This window comes from Mustelus asterias, chromosome 5 (assembly GCF_964213995.1).
Source record: "Mustelus asterias chromosome 5, sMusAst1.hap1.1, whole genome shotgun sequence".
In the NCBI taxonomy this organism is placed as follows: domain Eukaryota; kingdom Metazoa; phylum Chordata; class Chondrichthyes; order Carcharhiniformes; family Triakidae; genus Mustelus; species Mustelus asterias.
In genome coordinates, this window is record NC_135805.1 from 43,115,252 (window position 1) to 43,134,221 (window position 18,970).

An 18,970-nucleotide genomic window follows, 5' to 3' on the forward strand; every position below is an offset into this window, starting at 1 on the left:
TTGAGACTCTGAATTGGATTTGATTTGATTGAATTGGAAAAGTATGAAAAAAAAACATCTATCTCTTAAATCGCTTCTCGGCCTTTTGGCTAAGATCAAGTGTAGTTTTGTTGTCCTGCACTTGGTTGAAGTCATGAGGTTATACAGGCTTCATTTGAAACAATTTTTTAAAGCTGCTCCTAGGCCTTTTGGCTAAGATGCAAATGAGATTAAGCCTTGGAAGAGGTGCAATCAGCTTGGATCATATAGATCAAGCCCAAGACTGGAATATTGGATACTGGAAAGATTGGATTATTATTTAAATGGAAAAAAATTACAACATGCTACTGTGCAAAGGGACCTGGGGGTCCTTGTGCATGAGTCACAAAAACTCAGTCTGCAAGTACAACAGGTGATCAAGAAGGCAAATGGGATGTTGGCATTTATCGCGAGGGGGATAGAATATAAAAGCAGAGAAGTCTTGCTGCATCTGTACAAGGCATTGGTGAGGCCGCAGCTGGAATACTGTGTGCAGTTTTGGTCCCCTTACTTGCAAAAGGATATATTGGCCTTGGAGGGAGTGCAGAGAAGGTTCACCAGGTTGATACCGGAGATGAGGGGTGTAGATTATGAGGAGAGATTTGAGCAGATTAGGTTTGTACTCGTTGGAGTTTAGAAGGCTGAGGGGTGATCTTATAGAGGCATATAAGATAATGAAGGGGCTGGATAGGGTAGAGGTGGAGAGATTCTTTCCACTTAGAAAGGAAACCAGAACTAGAGGGCACAGCCTCAAAATAAAGGGGGGTCAGTTTAGGACAGAGTTGAGGAGGAACTTCTTCTCTCAGAGGGTGGTGAATCTGGAATTCTCTGCCCACTGAAGTGGTGGAGGCTACCTCGTTGAATATGTTTAAATCACGGATAGATGGATTTCTGATCGGTCGGGGAATTAAGGGTTATGGGGAGCAGGCGGGTAAGTGGAACTGATTCACTTCAGATCAGCCATGATCTTATTGAATGGCGGGGCAGGCTCGACGGGCTGGATGGCCTACTCCTCCTATTTCTTATGTTCTTATGGAAGTGGTGGGCCTGTCTTGTCAGCTTGGATCTGGAATGTCTCACTTGCTGAGACTTTGAATTGGACTTTGGGTTGAATTGGATATAAACAAAAAAAAATCTATCCCTTAAATAGAGACTGAACCTTGCAAGATCTTAAAGCGTAGTCCTTTTAAAGCCCACCAGAGCAGAAAACCAACTGACCTAGTAATAAGACTACAAGCAACTAACTTCATGACCTGGTGAAAAATCCATCTGTTCGAAGGAGTCCTACAACAACTTTGATATAGAACTTTGGTCATTGAGTTCACCTCGTTACACTCCATGAGTGGAACAGAAGCTATTCTTTACCAGACCTGCGTTGAGACAAGCCAATTACATGACTTACAAACTATTCCTTTTGTTTATAACTTGCAAAAGTGCGCTATCTTCTTTAGCTGAATTTTCCTCGAGTGTCTGTGGATGGTTAATGAATGATGTAGTGTTAGATTTTCACGGTGAATGTGTGAATAAATAATCTTTATTTAAACCCATAAAAGCATGCTGCTAATTACTCAAATACTGACTTCTTTCTTTTCAAAAACATGGGAACAGGACCTTAGTTCTCCCTCATCTGTGTCTGTAATAGGAACATTTAATGAAATTTCTGTCAATTCTGGTGACTTTCCAGCTGAATAATGAAACTGTTTTTCACAAAGCTGTGAATATGCTGAGAAGGGGCACTGGAAACCAGATTCTGGGATCAAATAGCACTCATAAGCATGGTTAGGCTCAGCCATATTTGGGTAAAAATATATTTTGTGAAAAGCTTCTCCCTTTCTTTCCATTATACTACTTGCGCTTTGGACCTACCTCTGTTCTTGACAATTTCCAATTGCTTGTGTTTGGTTTAGAAATAAGCATTCAAGATTTGGTCACTTTTATTTGTTTCGATTCTTCATTTTGTGCAGCAATTGAGGTTTATTAAAAAAGTAAAACCGCTGCAACTGCTACTTACCTGCTTTATGGTTTCCTGCATGATTTTTAATGATACATTGCTTTATTTTTTTAAAAAAAGTACTTTTCAGAATATTTACAAAATTCTCATAGAATAGGCAGGCATAGTATGAATCACCATCTGTCTGTAGACACATTCTTTTCTCTCTCTAGCAAAACACTTGTTAGCTCTCTATCCCTAATTGCCCTTGAGAAGGTGGTGGTGAGCCATCACCATGATGTGTATGTGGTCCAGGTACACACTCCGTCCTATAGGGAGGGAGTTCCAAGATTTTGACCCACTGACTTAGAAAGAATGGCAATACAGTACCAAGTCAGGATGGTGTGTGTCATGGAGAGGAACTTGTAGGTGCGTTTTTTAATGCATACCAAGCAAGTAGGCTGCTTTGTCTTGGATGGTTTTGAGTTAAGTATGCTTGGCGCTGCATTCATCCAAGCAACTGGAGAATTTTCCAACATACTTCTGACTTGTACCTTGTAGATGGTGGACAGGCTTTTGGGAATCAGGAGGTGAGTTATTCTCTGCAGAATTCCAGCCCCTGACCGACTCTTGTTTATACGGCTAGTTCAGTTCAGTGTCTGTCAATGGGAAGTCCAAGATGTTAAAAATGAGGGATTTAGTGATGTTAGTGCTGTTGTATGTCTGGGGAAAATAGATTCTTTCTTGCTTCTAGATGGTCATTGCCTGATGTTGCTTGTGTTGCACAAATGATACCTTCCACTTAACCCAAGCCTGAGTGTTGATCCTAGTCTTCCGGTATCAGTATCTGCGTTATCAAGAATAGTACTGAACATTAGAATCTAGATCCATAGAATGCCTAAAGTGCAGAAGGAGGCCATTCAGCCTATCGAATCTGCACTGACACTCTGACAGAGTATCTTACCCAGAGTATCTTTACCTCCTGCTCTATCCCTATGTTGTACCTGTTCTCAGATACTTTCGACCAGTTTGCTTACTCTAAGGTTTAACTCCGGCACCCTTATTTGCAAGGTGGACAAAGGACAAACACAAGTAAAGGTTCAAAATGTTTATTAATAATAACACTATTAGCCCTTAAATTACCCACATAAAACAAGAGGCTACCCCAGATTCACGTATACTACCCGCAAAGATGGTTTAGTTAAACTGCAGGCTCGATTCTCTGAGTCCCTCTGGTCCGTCGTCACGAAGGTGAATCTCGATGGCAGCTCCTTCCTTCCTTCCTTCTCTGGTCAATCTTCCGGATGGTCAAGGTCGCCTCCTTCGTCGAGTCTTCACTCCTGGTGTGTCTGAAATGTGTCCCTTTATCCCTCTGCCTGCTTGTCTTTCCAGAAACTTCTCTGGCTTCTGGCCAATGAGGTCCCAGGAGGGGGTTCCAATACCCAGTGGGTTTCTTGATGTCTGCCTGACAGGACACCAGGGTCCACCCCCCCGGTGTCCATCTCCATGCTGTTGCTTACATGTAACCTGTTATCAAATAAAGTAACTGCAGGAACTCTCGGTGACAGGAAGTTTGGCCCGATCTGGGCTTCTAACAATAGGCCGGTGCATTTCAATGGGGTGCAATGATCTCCTGCTAAGTATCAGTAGAGTGCAACGACCTTTGATGGGTGATTGATGGGTCAGGCCCAGACATGTTTGTGTATTTGTACAATTGGCCTGCCCGAGGTTTGACTGTGTTTGATTTTAATATGTCCAATTCTTTAATTTGGGATATCCAATTTTATCAGCCTTAAAACTAGGCCCTGTTTATATTACCACACCTATAACTCCACGCATTTACCATGGCTAATCCACCTAACCTACACATCTTTGGACTGTGGGAGGAAACCCATGATGTGGAGATGCCGGCGTTGGACTGGGGTAAACACAGTAAGAAGTTTAACAACACCAGGTTAAAGTCCAACAGGTTTATTTGGTAGCAAAAGCCACACAAGCTTTCGGAGCTGCAAGCCCCTTCTTCAGGTGAGTTACGAAAGCTTGTGTGGCTTTTGCTACCAAATAAACCTGTTGGACTTTAACCTGGTGTTGTTAAACTTCTTACTGAGGAAACCCATGCAGACACAAGGAGAACGTGCAAACTCCAAACAGACCCAAGACCAGAATCGAATCCAGGTCCCTGACGCTGTAAGGCAGCAGTGCTAACCACTGTTGCCCTCTTGTGCAGTCATCTAGTGAATATGCCCACTTCTGATATTATGATGGAGGGAAGGTCATTGATGAACTAGCTGAAGAGGGTTGAGCCAAGGACACATCCCGAGGAACTCCTGCAGCTATGTCCTGAGATTGAAATTAACCTCCAACAATTGCAATTATCCTCCTTGGTATTAGATTTTACTCCCAACAGTGCTGAGTTTTCACTCTGATTCCCATTGATTCCAGTTTTGTTAGGGTTTCTTGATCCCACACTCGGTCAAATGCTGGCTTGATGTCAAGACTTGTCACTCACAACTCTGGAGTTCAGCTCTTTTGTCCACATTTGGACCAAGGCTGCAATGAGGTCAGGAGTTGAGTGGCCCTGGTGCAACTGAGAATAAGCATCTCATAGATTATTGTCCAATTGCATTGTTGATGACACTTCCATCACTTTGCTGATAATCGGTGATAATGGGGCAATAATTGACCCGGTTGGATTTTTCCTGCTTATTAATGGATAGGACATATCTGGACAATTTTCCACATTGCTGGGTAGATGCCAGTATTGTTGGAATAACTAGAGAGTTCCTCACCAGTTTTGTGTAAGGGAATGTGAAGATGGGATTTATTTCTAAAATAGCAGACACTGCTGCAGCCTTATCAGGGATGAAAGTAAGTTGCGAATTTCTGATTTTTCACTCAACTGTGGGTGCTGGAATGATATCTTCAGTCCTTTAATTTTGATCTTCCATGTACTGTTTTACTTGCTCTCTTTAGTGAATACAACTCTTGATCATCCTGCGTGATAACTTCTGTTTCCTATCTTATTTGCACATATGACTAATTTCAGCCTCTTGAACTAGCTTTAGATCTACACCTGGACCTGGTGCATGGCTATGACTGGAGCTTCACCGAGACCTGGATCCTTACTATTTCCTCTATTCCTATTGGTTAATACTGATTTTCCCACAAAGAACTTTGAATGGACATATAGGCATTTAGATGGTTCGTGGCTGCCAAGGCAACAGTAACATTTAAATTTATGACTCTGTGACTGTGAACTTGGCTGCGTGGCCTGCTGAAATCTGGTGAACTTCCGAGCTGGCTCAGGAAAATAACTCCCTTGTAATCTACAACTATTACTTTCTGTAAATTTCCATTGCTGTGACCTCATTACAAACTTCCTTCTACGTCAGCTCATGCCTTTACTCAAAAGCTAATCCTGAATTTTAGTGTCCTTCAGGTCGCTTATGAAAGTATCTCTAAGGATGATTTCTAAGTTCTTGCCATACCCACAGTGATGAGAGAGTTCTTTAACTCAAGAATGTAATTTGCAATAATCTTACTTGACACCTACCTCCTTTGTTGGAATGCAACTTTCAGTGCAGTTGCATTCTTAGTCATGCTATTATAAGTCCAGAATCTGATTAATGTCACATTCCATTTTACTGGGATCTCGTGGGCAACACTGGTTAGATACTACATCAAAAGTCTGGCCCCATCATGGTGAGGAAAATATTTACTTTATCCTCATCTTTTATTTTATTCACTTCCACCTCGTTATGAAAGCTTTGATCATGATTACATTAGTCCTCTTTTGTTGAGTTGAATGCCCCCCTTTTCCCCAAATATACCTTCAGTATCATTTTTCCCACTTAGTTATGTGCCATATTGATTCACTGAACTCTGTATGGACACGGCATGTACAAGGGGCAATATATCGAACTGCTCAAACATCTTCACAGTCAACTTTTAAGAGTTCCAAAAATGTGTCACAATGCTGATTAGTCCTCAATTTCACAAATAAAATGTAAAAAAAAATTCCATCCTAGCATTTTCACTATTTTTCAGTTATGAACTGCACTGAGAAAAATGTACATTTGGACTCACTGCAAACAGTGATTGCTGAACTAACTTTAATTACACATCCCCAGCAGGGAGGGCAGCTGTAATATGCGACAAAAGGGAAGATATAGAACCACAAGGTGAAGTTTAAAATTTGGCATTGTTCAAGAATCCCATACTAGAGGCAACACCTTCTTTGGATCAATCCCATTTGAAATCCCTTCGTGTTTAAGACCCTATGATCAGATCAACTCTCAGCCTTCTGAACTCAAGGAAATACAATCAAGTTAATGTGGCCTGTCCTCTGAATTTAACCCTTTTAACCCTTTGTACCATTCTGGTAAACCCACATTGTACCACCTTTATTTCCAATACATCTTTCCAAAGTTTTGATACCTAGCTTTATTGTACCCTGATTCCAAATCTAATTTGGGAACATAGTTGAACATCGTCACCTTAAGAATTGCTTTTCTGCAATGACTTGACATCTTAAGAACCAATTGTTTTAAGAGAAACAAAGGCAGGGGTAAAAGAAAATGTAACCTAATGTAAATTTTAATTTTTCTAAGCACATCACAAAAACATTTCCCAATTGCTGTAACTGTACCAATGCCCAATTTCTGCACAATTGTACTACTATTTCTTAAAATAGTAAATATAGAACCAATTCACTGACACCTCTGATCTAGTCTCAATCTTTTCTCTTACAATTTATATGGCATTCATTTTTTAAACATGCTGTATTACACATTTGTTTTACCCCTGTTTTGTAGATTTAGATTCTATTTAACTTAATTTGGAGCAGGAATTGTTCGATGAAACAAGGCCAAGGTCCACCTAGTTTTCTTTTTACAATTCTGGTATTTGCATGATACAATGATAATTGAGTTTTTGACTAATTGTAGCAATCAGCCTCTATCAATTACTCTACTACAGGCTTGTATATAACATGAGGAAAATCCTAATGGTGGAAATCTGGGAACTTGGGTCCACAGTTACCGTCAAACATGCTACTCGTCACACATGTGTCAAACCACTCATATACTGTATTTCAAAATGTTATTTTCTGAACAAAACCTTCTGTTTCTCCCATCCTCTTCCCTAATCTGTTTCTTCTATATTTACTATTTTATGAAACAGTAGTACAAATGTGCAGAAATTGGGCATTGGTACAGTTCCAGTAACTCGGAAGTTTCTTTTGTGGTGTGCTTATAAAAATTAAAATTTACATTAGGTTACCTTTTATTTTACCCCCCGCCTTTGTTTTAGTCAGAGAATTGAGGGCTTTCACTTACCAGGAGTCCTGTAATTTAACATTAGTTGTACAATTTGTAAATTGCTGATTATTTTGTATTGAATCTTTTAGCCATTTTAATGTGGGAAGGCTTCCATTTCTTTATTGCACATGTATAAATACCAATACATTCTAGAAAAGATTTACTAAAACATTGAAATTAAACTGTAGTTTTCACTTTGTTCTAATTTATTTTCAGATTGTTAACGAAGCTGCTAAATATCGCTATCGATCTGGTAACTTATTTGACTGTGGAAGTTTAACAATTCGAGCACCTTGGGGGTGTGTTGGTCATGGATCGATCTATCATTCTCAGAGCCCTGAGGCTTTCTTTTCTCATATTCCTGGAGTTAAGGTGAGCATTCCGGGGCAGCGTAATTTTCATTTTTGTAAATCAACTAGTTCAAATGAGTTTACGCTATTTCAAGCTGGTTAGCAGATAGGAAGCAAAGAGTTGGAATAAATGAATGTTTTTCTGATTGGCAGTCAGTGACTAGTGGGGTTCTGCAGGGATCTGTGCTAGGATCCCAACTGTTCACGTTATATATTCATGATTTGCAAGAGGGAACTGAATGTATTATCTCCAAATTTGCAGATGATACAAAGTTGGGTGGGTGGGAGGGTGAACTGTGAGGAGGATGCAGAGATGCTTCAGCATGATTTGGACAGGCTGAGTATGTGGGCATCTGCATAGTAGATGCAGTATAATGTGGATAAATGTGAGGTTATCCACTTTGGTAGCAATAATATGAAGACAGATTATTACTTGCATGGGTGTAAATTGAGAAAGGTGGATACTCAATGAGACTTTGGAGTCCGCAGGCATCAGTCGCTGAAAGTATGCGCGCAGGTACAGCGGGCAGCAAAGAAGGCAAATGATATGTTGGCCATCATAGTGAGAGGATTTGAGTATAGGGATAGGGATATTTTGCTGCAATTGTACAGGGCATTGCTGAGGTCACATCTGGAGTATTGTGTGCAGTTTTGGTGTCCTTATCTGAGGAAGGATGTCCTTGCTATAGAGGGAGTACAGCGAAGGTTTACCGGGCTGATTCCTGGGATGTCACATGAGGAGTGACTAAGTCGGTTAGGATTATATTCACTGGAGTTTAGAAGAGTGAGAGCCGATCTCAAGGAAACTTATAAAATTCTAACAGGGTTAGACAGGGTAGATTCAGAAAGAATATTCCCAGTGGTGGGGGAGTTCAGAACTAGGGGTCATAGTTTGAGGATAAAGGGTAAACCTTTTAGAACTGAAGTGAGGAGGAATTTCTTCACCCAGAGGGTGGTGAATGTGTGGAATTCACTACCACAGAATGTAGTTGAGGTTAAAACGTTTTCTGATTTTAAGAAGAAATTAGATTATGGCTCTTGGAGCTAAAGGGATATGAGAGGAAGGAGGGAGGGGTCAGGATCAAAAGGCTCGAAGGACCAAATGGCCTACTCTGTTTCTAGTTTCTATGGAACTCATAAATCCAGACCCAAAGCAAAAACATGTACAATTTTGATTTGATTTATTATTGTCACATGTATTAACATAGTGAAAAGAATTGTTCTTGCGCGCTATACAGACAAAACATACCGTTCATAGAGAAGAAAATGAGAGAGTGTAGAATGTAGTGTTGCAGTCATAGCTAGGATGTAGAGAAAGATCAACTTAATGCAAGGTAGTTCCATTCAAAAGTCTGACAGCAGCAGGGAAGAAGCTGTTCTTGAACTGGTTGGTACATGACCTCAGACTTTTGTATCTTTTTCCCGAAGGAAGGTGCAAGAGAGAATGTCCGGGCTGCGTGGGATCCTTAATTATGCTGGCTGTTTTGCCGAGGCAGCGGGAAGTGTAGACAGAGTCAATGGATGGAAGGCTGGTTTGCGTGATGGATTGGGCTACATTCACGACCTCTTGTAGTTCCTTGCAGTCTTGGGCAGAGCAGGAGACATATCAAGCTGTGATACAACCAGAAATAATGCTTTCTATGGTGCATCTGTAAAAGTTGGTGAGAGCTGTAGCTGACATACCAAATTTCCTTAGTCTTTTGAGAAAGTAGAAGAATATTAGAAGAGTATAGAGAAATGGAGGGTGGCAGTGTGGTCCATCTAGTTTTATTTTTACAATTCTGGCATGATACAATGATGATTAAGTTTTTGACTGATTGTAGCAATCACTCTATCAATTAATCTACCCCAGACTTGTATATAACATGAAGAAAAACCTAATGGTAGAAATCTTTGGCAACTTAGGTCCAGGCATGCTACTCTCATCACACGTCATGTGTCAAACCATTCATAGACCGTATTTCAAAATGTCATTTTCTGAGCAAAACCTATTGATGCTTCTGTTTCTCCCATTCTCTTCCCTAATCTATTTCTTCTATTTGCACATTCAGTTGAGGATTTAGTTCAAGGTATGACCCTGAAATAAGTACAGGATGACTTTCTTGGATTCTGGACAGGCTGCCTAGGACCTTTAGAGAGTTTGATACCTGCACTGTGTAGTCACAATGTAGTTTCAGGATTTTGACCTGGTGATGTTAAAGAAGCAGTCGCGTATTTCCAAGTCAGGATGGTGCATCACTTGAAGAGGAACATGCAGATGGTTGCATTCCCAGACATCTGTTGGCCTTGTCCTTTAGGAGGTGGAGGTTGTGGGCTTGGGAGCTGCTGTTGAAGAAGCCTCAGCGAGTTGATGCAGTGCATCTTGTAGTCAAGATGCACTGGTGTTGGAGGAATGGAATGTTTAAGGTAGTGAAAAGGGTGCCAGTCAAGTGGGCAGCTTTAATCAGAATGGTGTTGAGCTTCTTGAATGTTTTTGGAGATTCAGGGCCTGATTTTGCCATCACATTACGTTGATTTTCAGGCGCAAAAACTTGGTAAAGTTGTGCATGAGGCGAGTAGCGTGATTCGGCCCGCCTCCACGCCAGTTCCCCCCTTACCAAGGCCCGAAAATGGCCACGATCAGGACCATACCCAAAACTGGTGCAACGGCCATTTAAATACATGGGCTGCACGCCCGGCCTTACTGGCACTTCCCCCTTTACCACCGCAGAGAGCCATCGGACCCACCAGATTCGGCGCAAAATAGACATGCTCCACAAAAGTCCAATTTGGGCGCTCCAGCTCGTGAGGAGGGAAGTGCCGAGCATCCGATGGCTCACTGCTTGAGATCGGTGCGAGGGGGAGGAAGGTGGGTCCGATGGTTCTCTGCTTGAGATCGGTGCGAGGGGGAGGAAGGTGGGTCCGATGGCTCTCTGCTTGAGATCGGTGCGAGGGGGAGGAAGGTGGGACCGATGGCTCTCTGCTTGAGATCGGTGTGAGGGGGAGGAAGGTGGGACCGATGGCTCTCTGCTTGAGATCGTTTGGGGGAGGGGGGGGGGTCCGCTGCCACTCTGCTTGAAATCATTGACGGGGGAAGGGGGGGTCCGCTGCCAGTCTGCCTGAGATCAGTGGAGGGGTAAGGGGGAGGGGCCTGCGATCATTCTGGGTGGCGGAGGGGGTGGGGGGTTAAAAGGGTCAGTAATGTTCTGGGGCAATGTCTGGGGGCCAGGGGAAGGCATTATCCTGGAAGTGATGTGTTGGGGAGCCGCATTCTATCCTTTTTTTTCCTGTGCCTGCGCAGTTGAAGGCACGGATTGGAGCTGCAGGGTTTCGGGTGCGTTAAGCCCTGCACACAGGCTTCTGCAGCGCGATTCGGAATCGCTGATGTTTTTTCAGGCAGAGTGCGCATGGGAGCGCCTGAGAACGGGTCTAAAAGTTGGATCTGAAACACTCCCAGTTTCAAGTCCGCCCAGCACTTAGAATCAAAATGGTAAAATAGGGCCCTCATTGTTCCAGGCAACTGGAGAGTGTTCTATTCCACATCTGCCTTGTGTCTTTATAAATGGTGGAAACGCTTCAGGGAGTCAGGAGGTGAGTTATTTGTTGCAGGGTACCAAGCCTCTGATCTACCTCTATAGACACAGTATTAATGTGAATGGTCTGGTTAGGTTTTTGGTTAATAAAGATCCCCACGGTGATGATGGTGGAAGATTCAGCAACGGTAATCCTCATGAATGTCAAGGGGAGATGGTTCTCCCTTGTTGGAGATGGTCATTACCTAACATTTCTGTCTCTTGCCAAATGTCTGTTGCCATTTACCAGTCTAAGCCTGAATGTTGTCCAGATCTTGCTGCATGTGGGAATGGACTACTTGTTATCTGAGGAATTATGAATGGAACTGAATAATGTGTAATCATGAGTGAGCATTACTATTTCAGAACTAATGATGGAGGGAAACTGGTTAGGTCCAGGACATTTCCCTGAGAAACATCAACCATGATTTCCTGTGCATGCAACAATAGATCTCCAACAACCAGAACTATCTTTTGTGCTAGATGTAACACCAGCTAATGGAGCTTTCCCCCTAATCTAACTTTAATAGGGCTCCTTAATGCCTTTCTTGATAAAGTGCTCATTTCATTTCAAGGGCAGTGAGTGACTCACCCCACCTGGAATTTCACTCTTCAGTCTATCTTTGGACTAAGGCTGTTAGAAAGTCTGGAGCCTACTGGTCCTGAAAGAACTCAAACTCCATGGATGACTGGGTTTTCGGTTAACTCCTGACTCCTCAAAACCTGTCCATTATCTACAAGGCACAAGTCAGGAGTGTGACAGCATACTCTCCACTTGTCTCCAATAACATTCAAGAAGTTGGACGCCATCCAGCACAAAGCAGCTTGCATGACTGGCGCCGTTTCCGCAAACATTCACTCCCTCCACAGCTAATGCACAGTGAAAGCAGTGTGTACCATCTACAAGGTGAACTGCAGGAATTCATCAAGGCTCCTTAGGCAGCATTTTCCAAACCCACGACCGCTACTATCTACGAGGACAAAGGCAGTGGACACATGGGAACACTACTACCTGGAAGCTCCCCTCCAAGTCACTTACCATCCTGACTTGGAAATATATTGCCATTCTTTCACTGTCACTGGATCAAAATACAGGAACTCCCTCCCGAACAGCATCATGGGTGTACCTACACCATATGGAGTTAAGCGGTTCGAGAAGGCAGCTCTTTCGACACCTTCTCAAGGGCAATTAGGGATGGGCAATAAATGCTCTTTTTCAGTTGGTGACACATTGTATCATACTTATGATTGGGACTAGGCTGATAGGGTGGTAATTGACAGGATTGGATTTGTCCTTTTTGCAGACAAAGCCTACCTGGACAATTTTTCACTTTACCAGGTAGATGCTAGTGTTGCACTGGAACAGCTTGGCGAGAAATATGGCAAATTCTGAAGTGCGAGTCTTCAGCACTAGTGTCTTTTTCCCAGGGTGGAAGAGTCAATTACTAGGGGGCATAGGTTTAAGGTGCGAGGGACAAGGTTTAAAGGAGATGTACGAGGCAAGTTTTTTACACAGAGGGTGGTGGGTGCCTGGAACTCGCTGCCGGGGAAGGTAGTGGAAGCAGATACGATAGTGAGTTTTAAGGGGCATCTTGACAAATACATGAATAGGATGGGAATAGAGGGATATGGCACCCGGAAGGGTAGGGGTTTTTAGTTCAGTTGGGCAGCATGATCGGTGCAGGCTTTAGGGCCGAAGGGTCTGTTCTTGTGCTGTAATTTTCTTTGTTCTCTTTGTTCTCTTTGAGACCTTTTGCTGTATCCAGTACACTCAGCTGGTTTTGATTTTATATGGAGTGAATCAGATTGGCTGAAGACTGGTATTTTTGATGGTGGGGACCTCAGGAGGAGGCAGAGATGGACCATCTATTTGGCACTCCTAACTGAAGATAGTTGTAAATGCTTCAGCCTTATCTTCTAACTTTGAGGATGGGTATGATAATGGAGCTGCCTTCCCTCCCCGTTAGTTTTTGATTGCCCATGTTATGTACTATCTATCGTATAATGCTGATATTGGACGATTGTTTCAGAACAAGAAAGTCTTGGAACCAAGTACCATTAGTAGGGTGAAAAATATGTTTTCTGGTGAACTAATGACAGTGATTGATGAGAATTGTCTGGGTAAGGTTGGTGTCGTGTTGGGTAAGGTGCCTGGAATGTGGTGAAGACATCTGGGTGCAGTGACCCTTTTTTAAAATGATGGAGATATATTTCCAGTGTAGCAGTTTGTAATTTGTGTTAAGATATAAAACTTGAATGCATTGCCAGCTAGATTGGACATGCAAACTTGCACCTAGAGATGGAGTGCCATCTAGCATTGAGAGGACTGAAAAATAAGCTGTGACAAATGTACAACTGTACAAATACTCAAATTTAAAGACAATTCCAGGTATATTGCCTGGTAAGAGTCAGGTGTGACATGAAGCAGTGAATGTTACAAACAAAAACTACATACTTTTAATATGATCCCCATGATGCACATGGTAAAACAGCAATCATGGTCTTTTACTCCTTTGTGTTGATGTTTGTCTGTTCGCTTTTGTGTTTTTTCCTTTTAAGTGGGAGATGGTGAGGTGTAGTAAGGAAAGGCTGCATTAGCTACAGGCTGCATTTAGACTGGGTTTGTGGATTAATTGTGGGTCATACTCCATCAGATCCTTTTCTCTCCCTGCTTTAATCATTTGTGCTTTCTTATTGATCTCATCTGTTGCATTTCTCCCCCAAAATTCCAATTAAAACACCTGACCAAAAAAAAGTCTTGTGTATAAAAAGCATGACTGAAGTACTTCAATTGTGAAAACTTAAAGAATAGCGAGAATCTATTGGTTGAATTAAAATAGATTAATGTTTGATTTCAGCTTTGTGCTATTTCCCACGCACAACAGTAAAGTGCATTTTTGTGCCCAGTCATCATTATTAGCACATTTGGAACAGATCAGATGTAACCCTGAGGAATTGCATATTGGGTTTCAAAATCTTGGATGAAAACAGAAAATGCTGAAAATATGCAGCAGCTCTGGCAGCATCTGTGAAGGGAGAAACCAAAGGGAGGATTCTCCTCCACCAGAGGATTCTCTGGCCCTGCTGGTAGCACACCCCTTCCTACAGGTTTTGCGGCAGCGTGGGTAACATAAGTGGGAAATCTCATTGACAGCGGCACCAGATAGAGAATAAATGTACATTGTAAAATGTTGACCCATTAAACATAGAACAGTACAGCACAGTATAGGCCCTTCGGCCCTTGATGTTGTGCCGAGCTTAGTCTGAAACCAAGATCAAGCTATCCCACTCCCTATCATTCTGGTGTGTTCCATGTGCCTATCCAATAACCGCTTGAAAGTTCCTAAAGTGTCCGACTCCACAATCACAGCAGGCAGTCCATTCCACACCCCAACCACTCTGAGTAAAGAACCTACCTCGGACATCCCTCCTATATCTCCCACCATGAACCTTATAGTTATGCCCCCGAGTAACAACTACATCCACCCGAGGCAATAGTCTCTGAGCGTCCACTCTATCTATCCCCCTCATCATCTTATAAACCTCTATTAAGTCACCTCTCATCCTCCTCCACTCTAAAGAGAAAAGCCCTAGCTCCCTCAACCTTTCCTCATAGGACCTACCCTCCAAACCAGGCAGCATCCTAGTAAATCTCCTCTGCACTCTCTCCAATGCTTCCACATCCTTATAGTGAGGTGACCAGAACTGCACACAATATTCCAAATGTGGTCTCACCAAGGTCCTGTACAGTTGCAGCATAACCCCACGGCTCTTAAACTCAAACCCCCTGTTAATAAATGCTAACACACTATAGGCCTTCTTCACGGCTCTATCCACTTGAGTGGCAACCTTCAGAGATCTGTGGATATGAACCCCAAGATCTCTCTGTTCCTCCACATTCCTCAGAACCCTGCCGTTGACCCTGTAATCCGCATTCAAATTTGTCCTACCAAAATGAATCACCTTGCACTTATCAGGGTTAAACTCCATCTGCCATTTTTCGGCCCGGCTCTGCATCCTATCAATGTCTCTTTGCAGCCTACAACAGCCCTCCACCTCATCCACTACTCCACCAATCTTCGTGTCATCAGCAAATTTACTGATCCACCCTTCAGCCCCCTCCTCCAAGTCATTGATAAAAATCACAAATAGCAGAGGACCCAGCACTGATCCCTGTGGTACACCGCTGGTAACTGGTCTCCAGTCTGAAAATTTTCCATCCACCACCACCCTCTGTCTTCTATGAGATCGCCAGTTACTTATCCAATCGGCCAACTTTCCCTCTATCCCACACCACCTTACTTTCTTCATGAGCCAACCATGGGGAACCTTATCAAACACCTTACTAAAATCCATGTATACGACATCAACTGCTCTACCTTCATCTACACACTTAGTTACCTCCTCAAAGAATTCAATCAAATTTGTGAGGCAAGACTTGCCCTTCACGAATCCGTGTTGACTATCCTGGATTAAGCTGCATCTTTCCAAATGGTCATGAATCCTATCCCTCAGGACCTTTTCCATTAACTTACTGACCACCGAAGTAAGACTAACCGGCCTATAATTACCAGGGTCATTCCTATTTCCTTTCTTGAACAGAGGAACAACATTTGCCATTCTCCAGTCCTCTGGCACTATCCCCGTGGACAGTGAGGACCCAAAGATCAAAGCCAAAGGCTCTGCAATCTCATCCCTTGCCTCCCAAAGAATCCTAGGATATATCCCATCTGGCACAGGGAACTTATCGACCCTCAGGTTTTTCAAAATTGCTAATACATCTTCCCTCAGAACATCTACCTCCTCCAGCCTATCAGCCTGTATCACACTCTCATCCTCAAAAACATGGCCCCTCTCCTTGGTGAACACTGAAGAAAAGTATTTATTTATCGCCTCTCCTATCTCTTCTCACTCCATGCACAAGTTCCCACTGCTATCCTTGACCAGCCCTAACCTCACCCTGGTTATTCTTTTATTTTTCACATAAGAGTAAAAAGCCTTGGGGTTTTCCTTGATCTGACCCGCCAAGGACTTCTCATGCCACCTTCTAGCTCTCCTAAGCCCTTTTTTTTAGCTCATTCCTTGCTACCTTGTAACCCTCAAGCGACCCAACTGAACCTTGTTTTCTCATCCTTACATACGCTTCCTTTTTTCTCTTGACAAGACATTCAACCTCTTTTGTGAACCTCTTTCCCTCACTTGGCCATTTCCTCCCTGCCTGACAGGGACATACCTATCAAGGACATGCAGTATTTGTTCCTTGAACAAGCTCCACTTTTCATTTGTGCCTTTCCCTGACAGTTTCTGTTGCCATCTTATGCTGCCTAATCGCATCATAATGACCCCTCCCCCAATTATAAACCTTGCCCTGCCGTATGGCCCTATCCCTCTCCATTGTAATAATGAAAGACACCGAATTGTGGTCACTATCTCCAAAGTGCTCTCCCACAAACAAATCTAACACTTGGCCCAGTTCATTACTCAGTACCAAGTCCAATGTCGTCCCACCTCTTGTCAGCCTATCCACATATTGTGTCAGGAAACTCTCCTGCACACACTGTACAAAAACTGCCCCATCCGAACTATTCGACCTTTAAAGGTTCCAATTGTGATAATATTAACAGGGCCTAGTTTAAGGCTGATAAAATTGGATATCCTAAATTAAAGAATTGGCCTGCCCGAGTCAAACCTCGGGCAGGCCAATTGTACAAGTACACAAACATGTCTGGGCTTGACCCTTCAAAGGTCGTTGCACTCTACTGATACTTAGCAGGATCATTGCACCCCATTGAAATGCACCGACCTATTGTTAGAAGCCCAGGTCAGGCCAGACTTTCTGTCACCAAGAGTTCCTGGAGATACCTTATCTGATAGGTTCAACAGCATGGAGATGGACACCTGGGGGCGGACCCTGGTGTCCTGTCAGGCAGACATCAAGAATCCCACTGGGTATTGGAAGCCCCTCCTGGGACCTCATTGGCCGGAAGCCAGCGAAGTTTCTGGAAAGGCAAGCAGGGACACATTTTCAGACACACCAGCAGCGAAGACTCGACGAAGGAGGCGACCTTGACCATCCGGAAGACTGACCAGAGAAGGAAGGAAGGAAGAAGCTGCCATCGAGGTTCACCTTCGTGACGACAGACCAGAGGGACTCAGAGAATCGAGCCTGCAGTTTAACTCCAAACCATCTTTACGGGTAATATACTTGAATCTGGGGTATCCTCTTGTTTTATGTGGGTAATTTAAGGGTTAATAGTGTTATTATTAATGAACTTGTTGAACCTTTACTTGTGTTTTTCCTTTGTCCATCTTGCAAATAAAGACACCGGGGTAAAACCTTGTAGTAAGCAAACTGGTCGAAACTATCTGAGAATTAACAGGTACAACATTGGCGACCCAGATGGGACTTCGATAAGAAGTGATATGTTGCTCCGAAGTCGAACCTTCAACCCTGTATTCTCCAACACTCCGTCTGAGCCTGAATTAAGAGGGCAGCTGCCCCAAATGATGGCCAGTCTTAAGTGAGTGAAGGACTAATACAGATTCGACCAGTAAATTGGGCCATAAACCCGGTGTCTGTAACACAAGGTGGACAAACTGTGTAGTTAGAACTAGAACAGTCGAGGGAATTTGGGTAAAATCTACGGGAGGGAATTTAGTGAAAACCGGACCCCTATCCCGATCCCTTACCTATACTCAAGTGACGAATCCTAAAAGGAAATAATTATGGCCAGTCATGCTGAATGGGAGGAAGTTCTCTGTTTATATTTGAACCAAAAGTGGCCCAAATGGGTACAGTGGGGCAACGCCCCAAAACCGGATCTAGGATCCTGGGGAGAGAATTGTTGGAATCCTGCCCATAAGGAAATGGGTAAAAGGGCTCCCAAGCTTAGGAAGGCGATTGCGATTGCTAGTTGTCTAGAACAGCTCCTTGGTAGAGAAGCGGAGATTATCTGGGTTAAATGGGACAGAGAGGCCCAGGTAACCCAACTAAAGCAGGACTTAATGAGTGCTACCGCACGCATACAGCAATTGGGAGCGGAGGTAGACACAAGAGAGGAAAGGAACCAAATCAATATGATACACATGAGCCAATTCCAGGTGATGAAGCCTACCAAAAGACACAGCGTGCTGTCAGTGAGAGAGAGGCTGCGCTGCAACAGGTAGAGGAAGTTAAACGTAAATGCAGCGACCTGCAGGCTGCAGTAAAAGTTTTGCACCAAGCAGGAAAAGCAAATACAGGCCGCGCAACAGACCACTCCAAATGCCTGCGTGAGATTGCAGATTTAAAATCACAACCAGCCATAAAAAGGGGTGTAATGTGTGCATACACGACCGAAACAGGGGATAGTGACCCAGGGGTAGAGTGGGGGGATTTAGAAGAGGATGCCTGCCATTATGCAACAGCTAGCGTCACTGCCGACTGGGGACCCTCACCTCCCTTCCCGGTAATGGAACCAACGGCACCACCTAATCCAACCCTCATCTCGGAAAACTCAGTCTCAGCTCCTAGTCCTTTACCATCCCAATCAGCCCAGTCACTAATCCGGTTCCTGTACCGATGAATCCGGTCACCATCTGACGACAGGACGGGCAGAACCACAATGTGACTTATGTAACTCCATACACCATGACACAGCTCACTGACATAGCTAAAGCAATTGGAGTATTCGAACCCTCCGAGGATCCACATGCTTTTTTTGACCAGGTCACCCAATATCGTGTTTTAAATGGCCTAGACGAGGCAGAAGAGGTTAAACTTACTTTGCTATGTTTAAGTCCTGCCATCCGTTCCGCCCTTCC

The 18,970-nt window shown here is 43.4% G+C and overlaps 1 protein-coding gene and 1 non-coding gene across 2 annotated transcripts in view; both read left to right on the top strand.

Moving 5' to 3' along the window:
• The window catches only part of bckdhb (branched chain keto acid dehydrogenase E1 subunit beta), a 269,933-nt gene that overhangs the window by 34,053 nt on the left and 216,910 nt on the right, over nucleotides 1-18,970 (top strand). The window contains exon 5 of the mRNA XM_078212461.1: nucleotides 7,483-7,638. Within this exon, the coding sequence (XP_078068587.1) occupies nucleotides 7,483-7,638 (156 nt within the window). The remainder of the gene's footprint in view (nucleotides 1-7,482; nucleotides 7,639-18,970) is intronic.
• LOC144494558 (U2 spliceosomal RNA) lies at nucleotides 70-254 on the top strand. Its single transcript, XR_013498102.1, has one exon. It is a non-coding gene; the product is annotated as a U2 spliceosomal RNA (small nuclear RNA).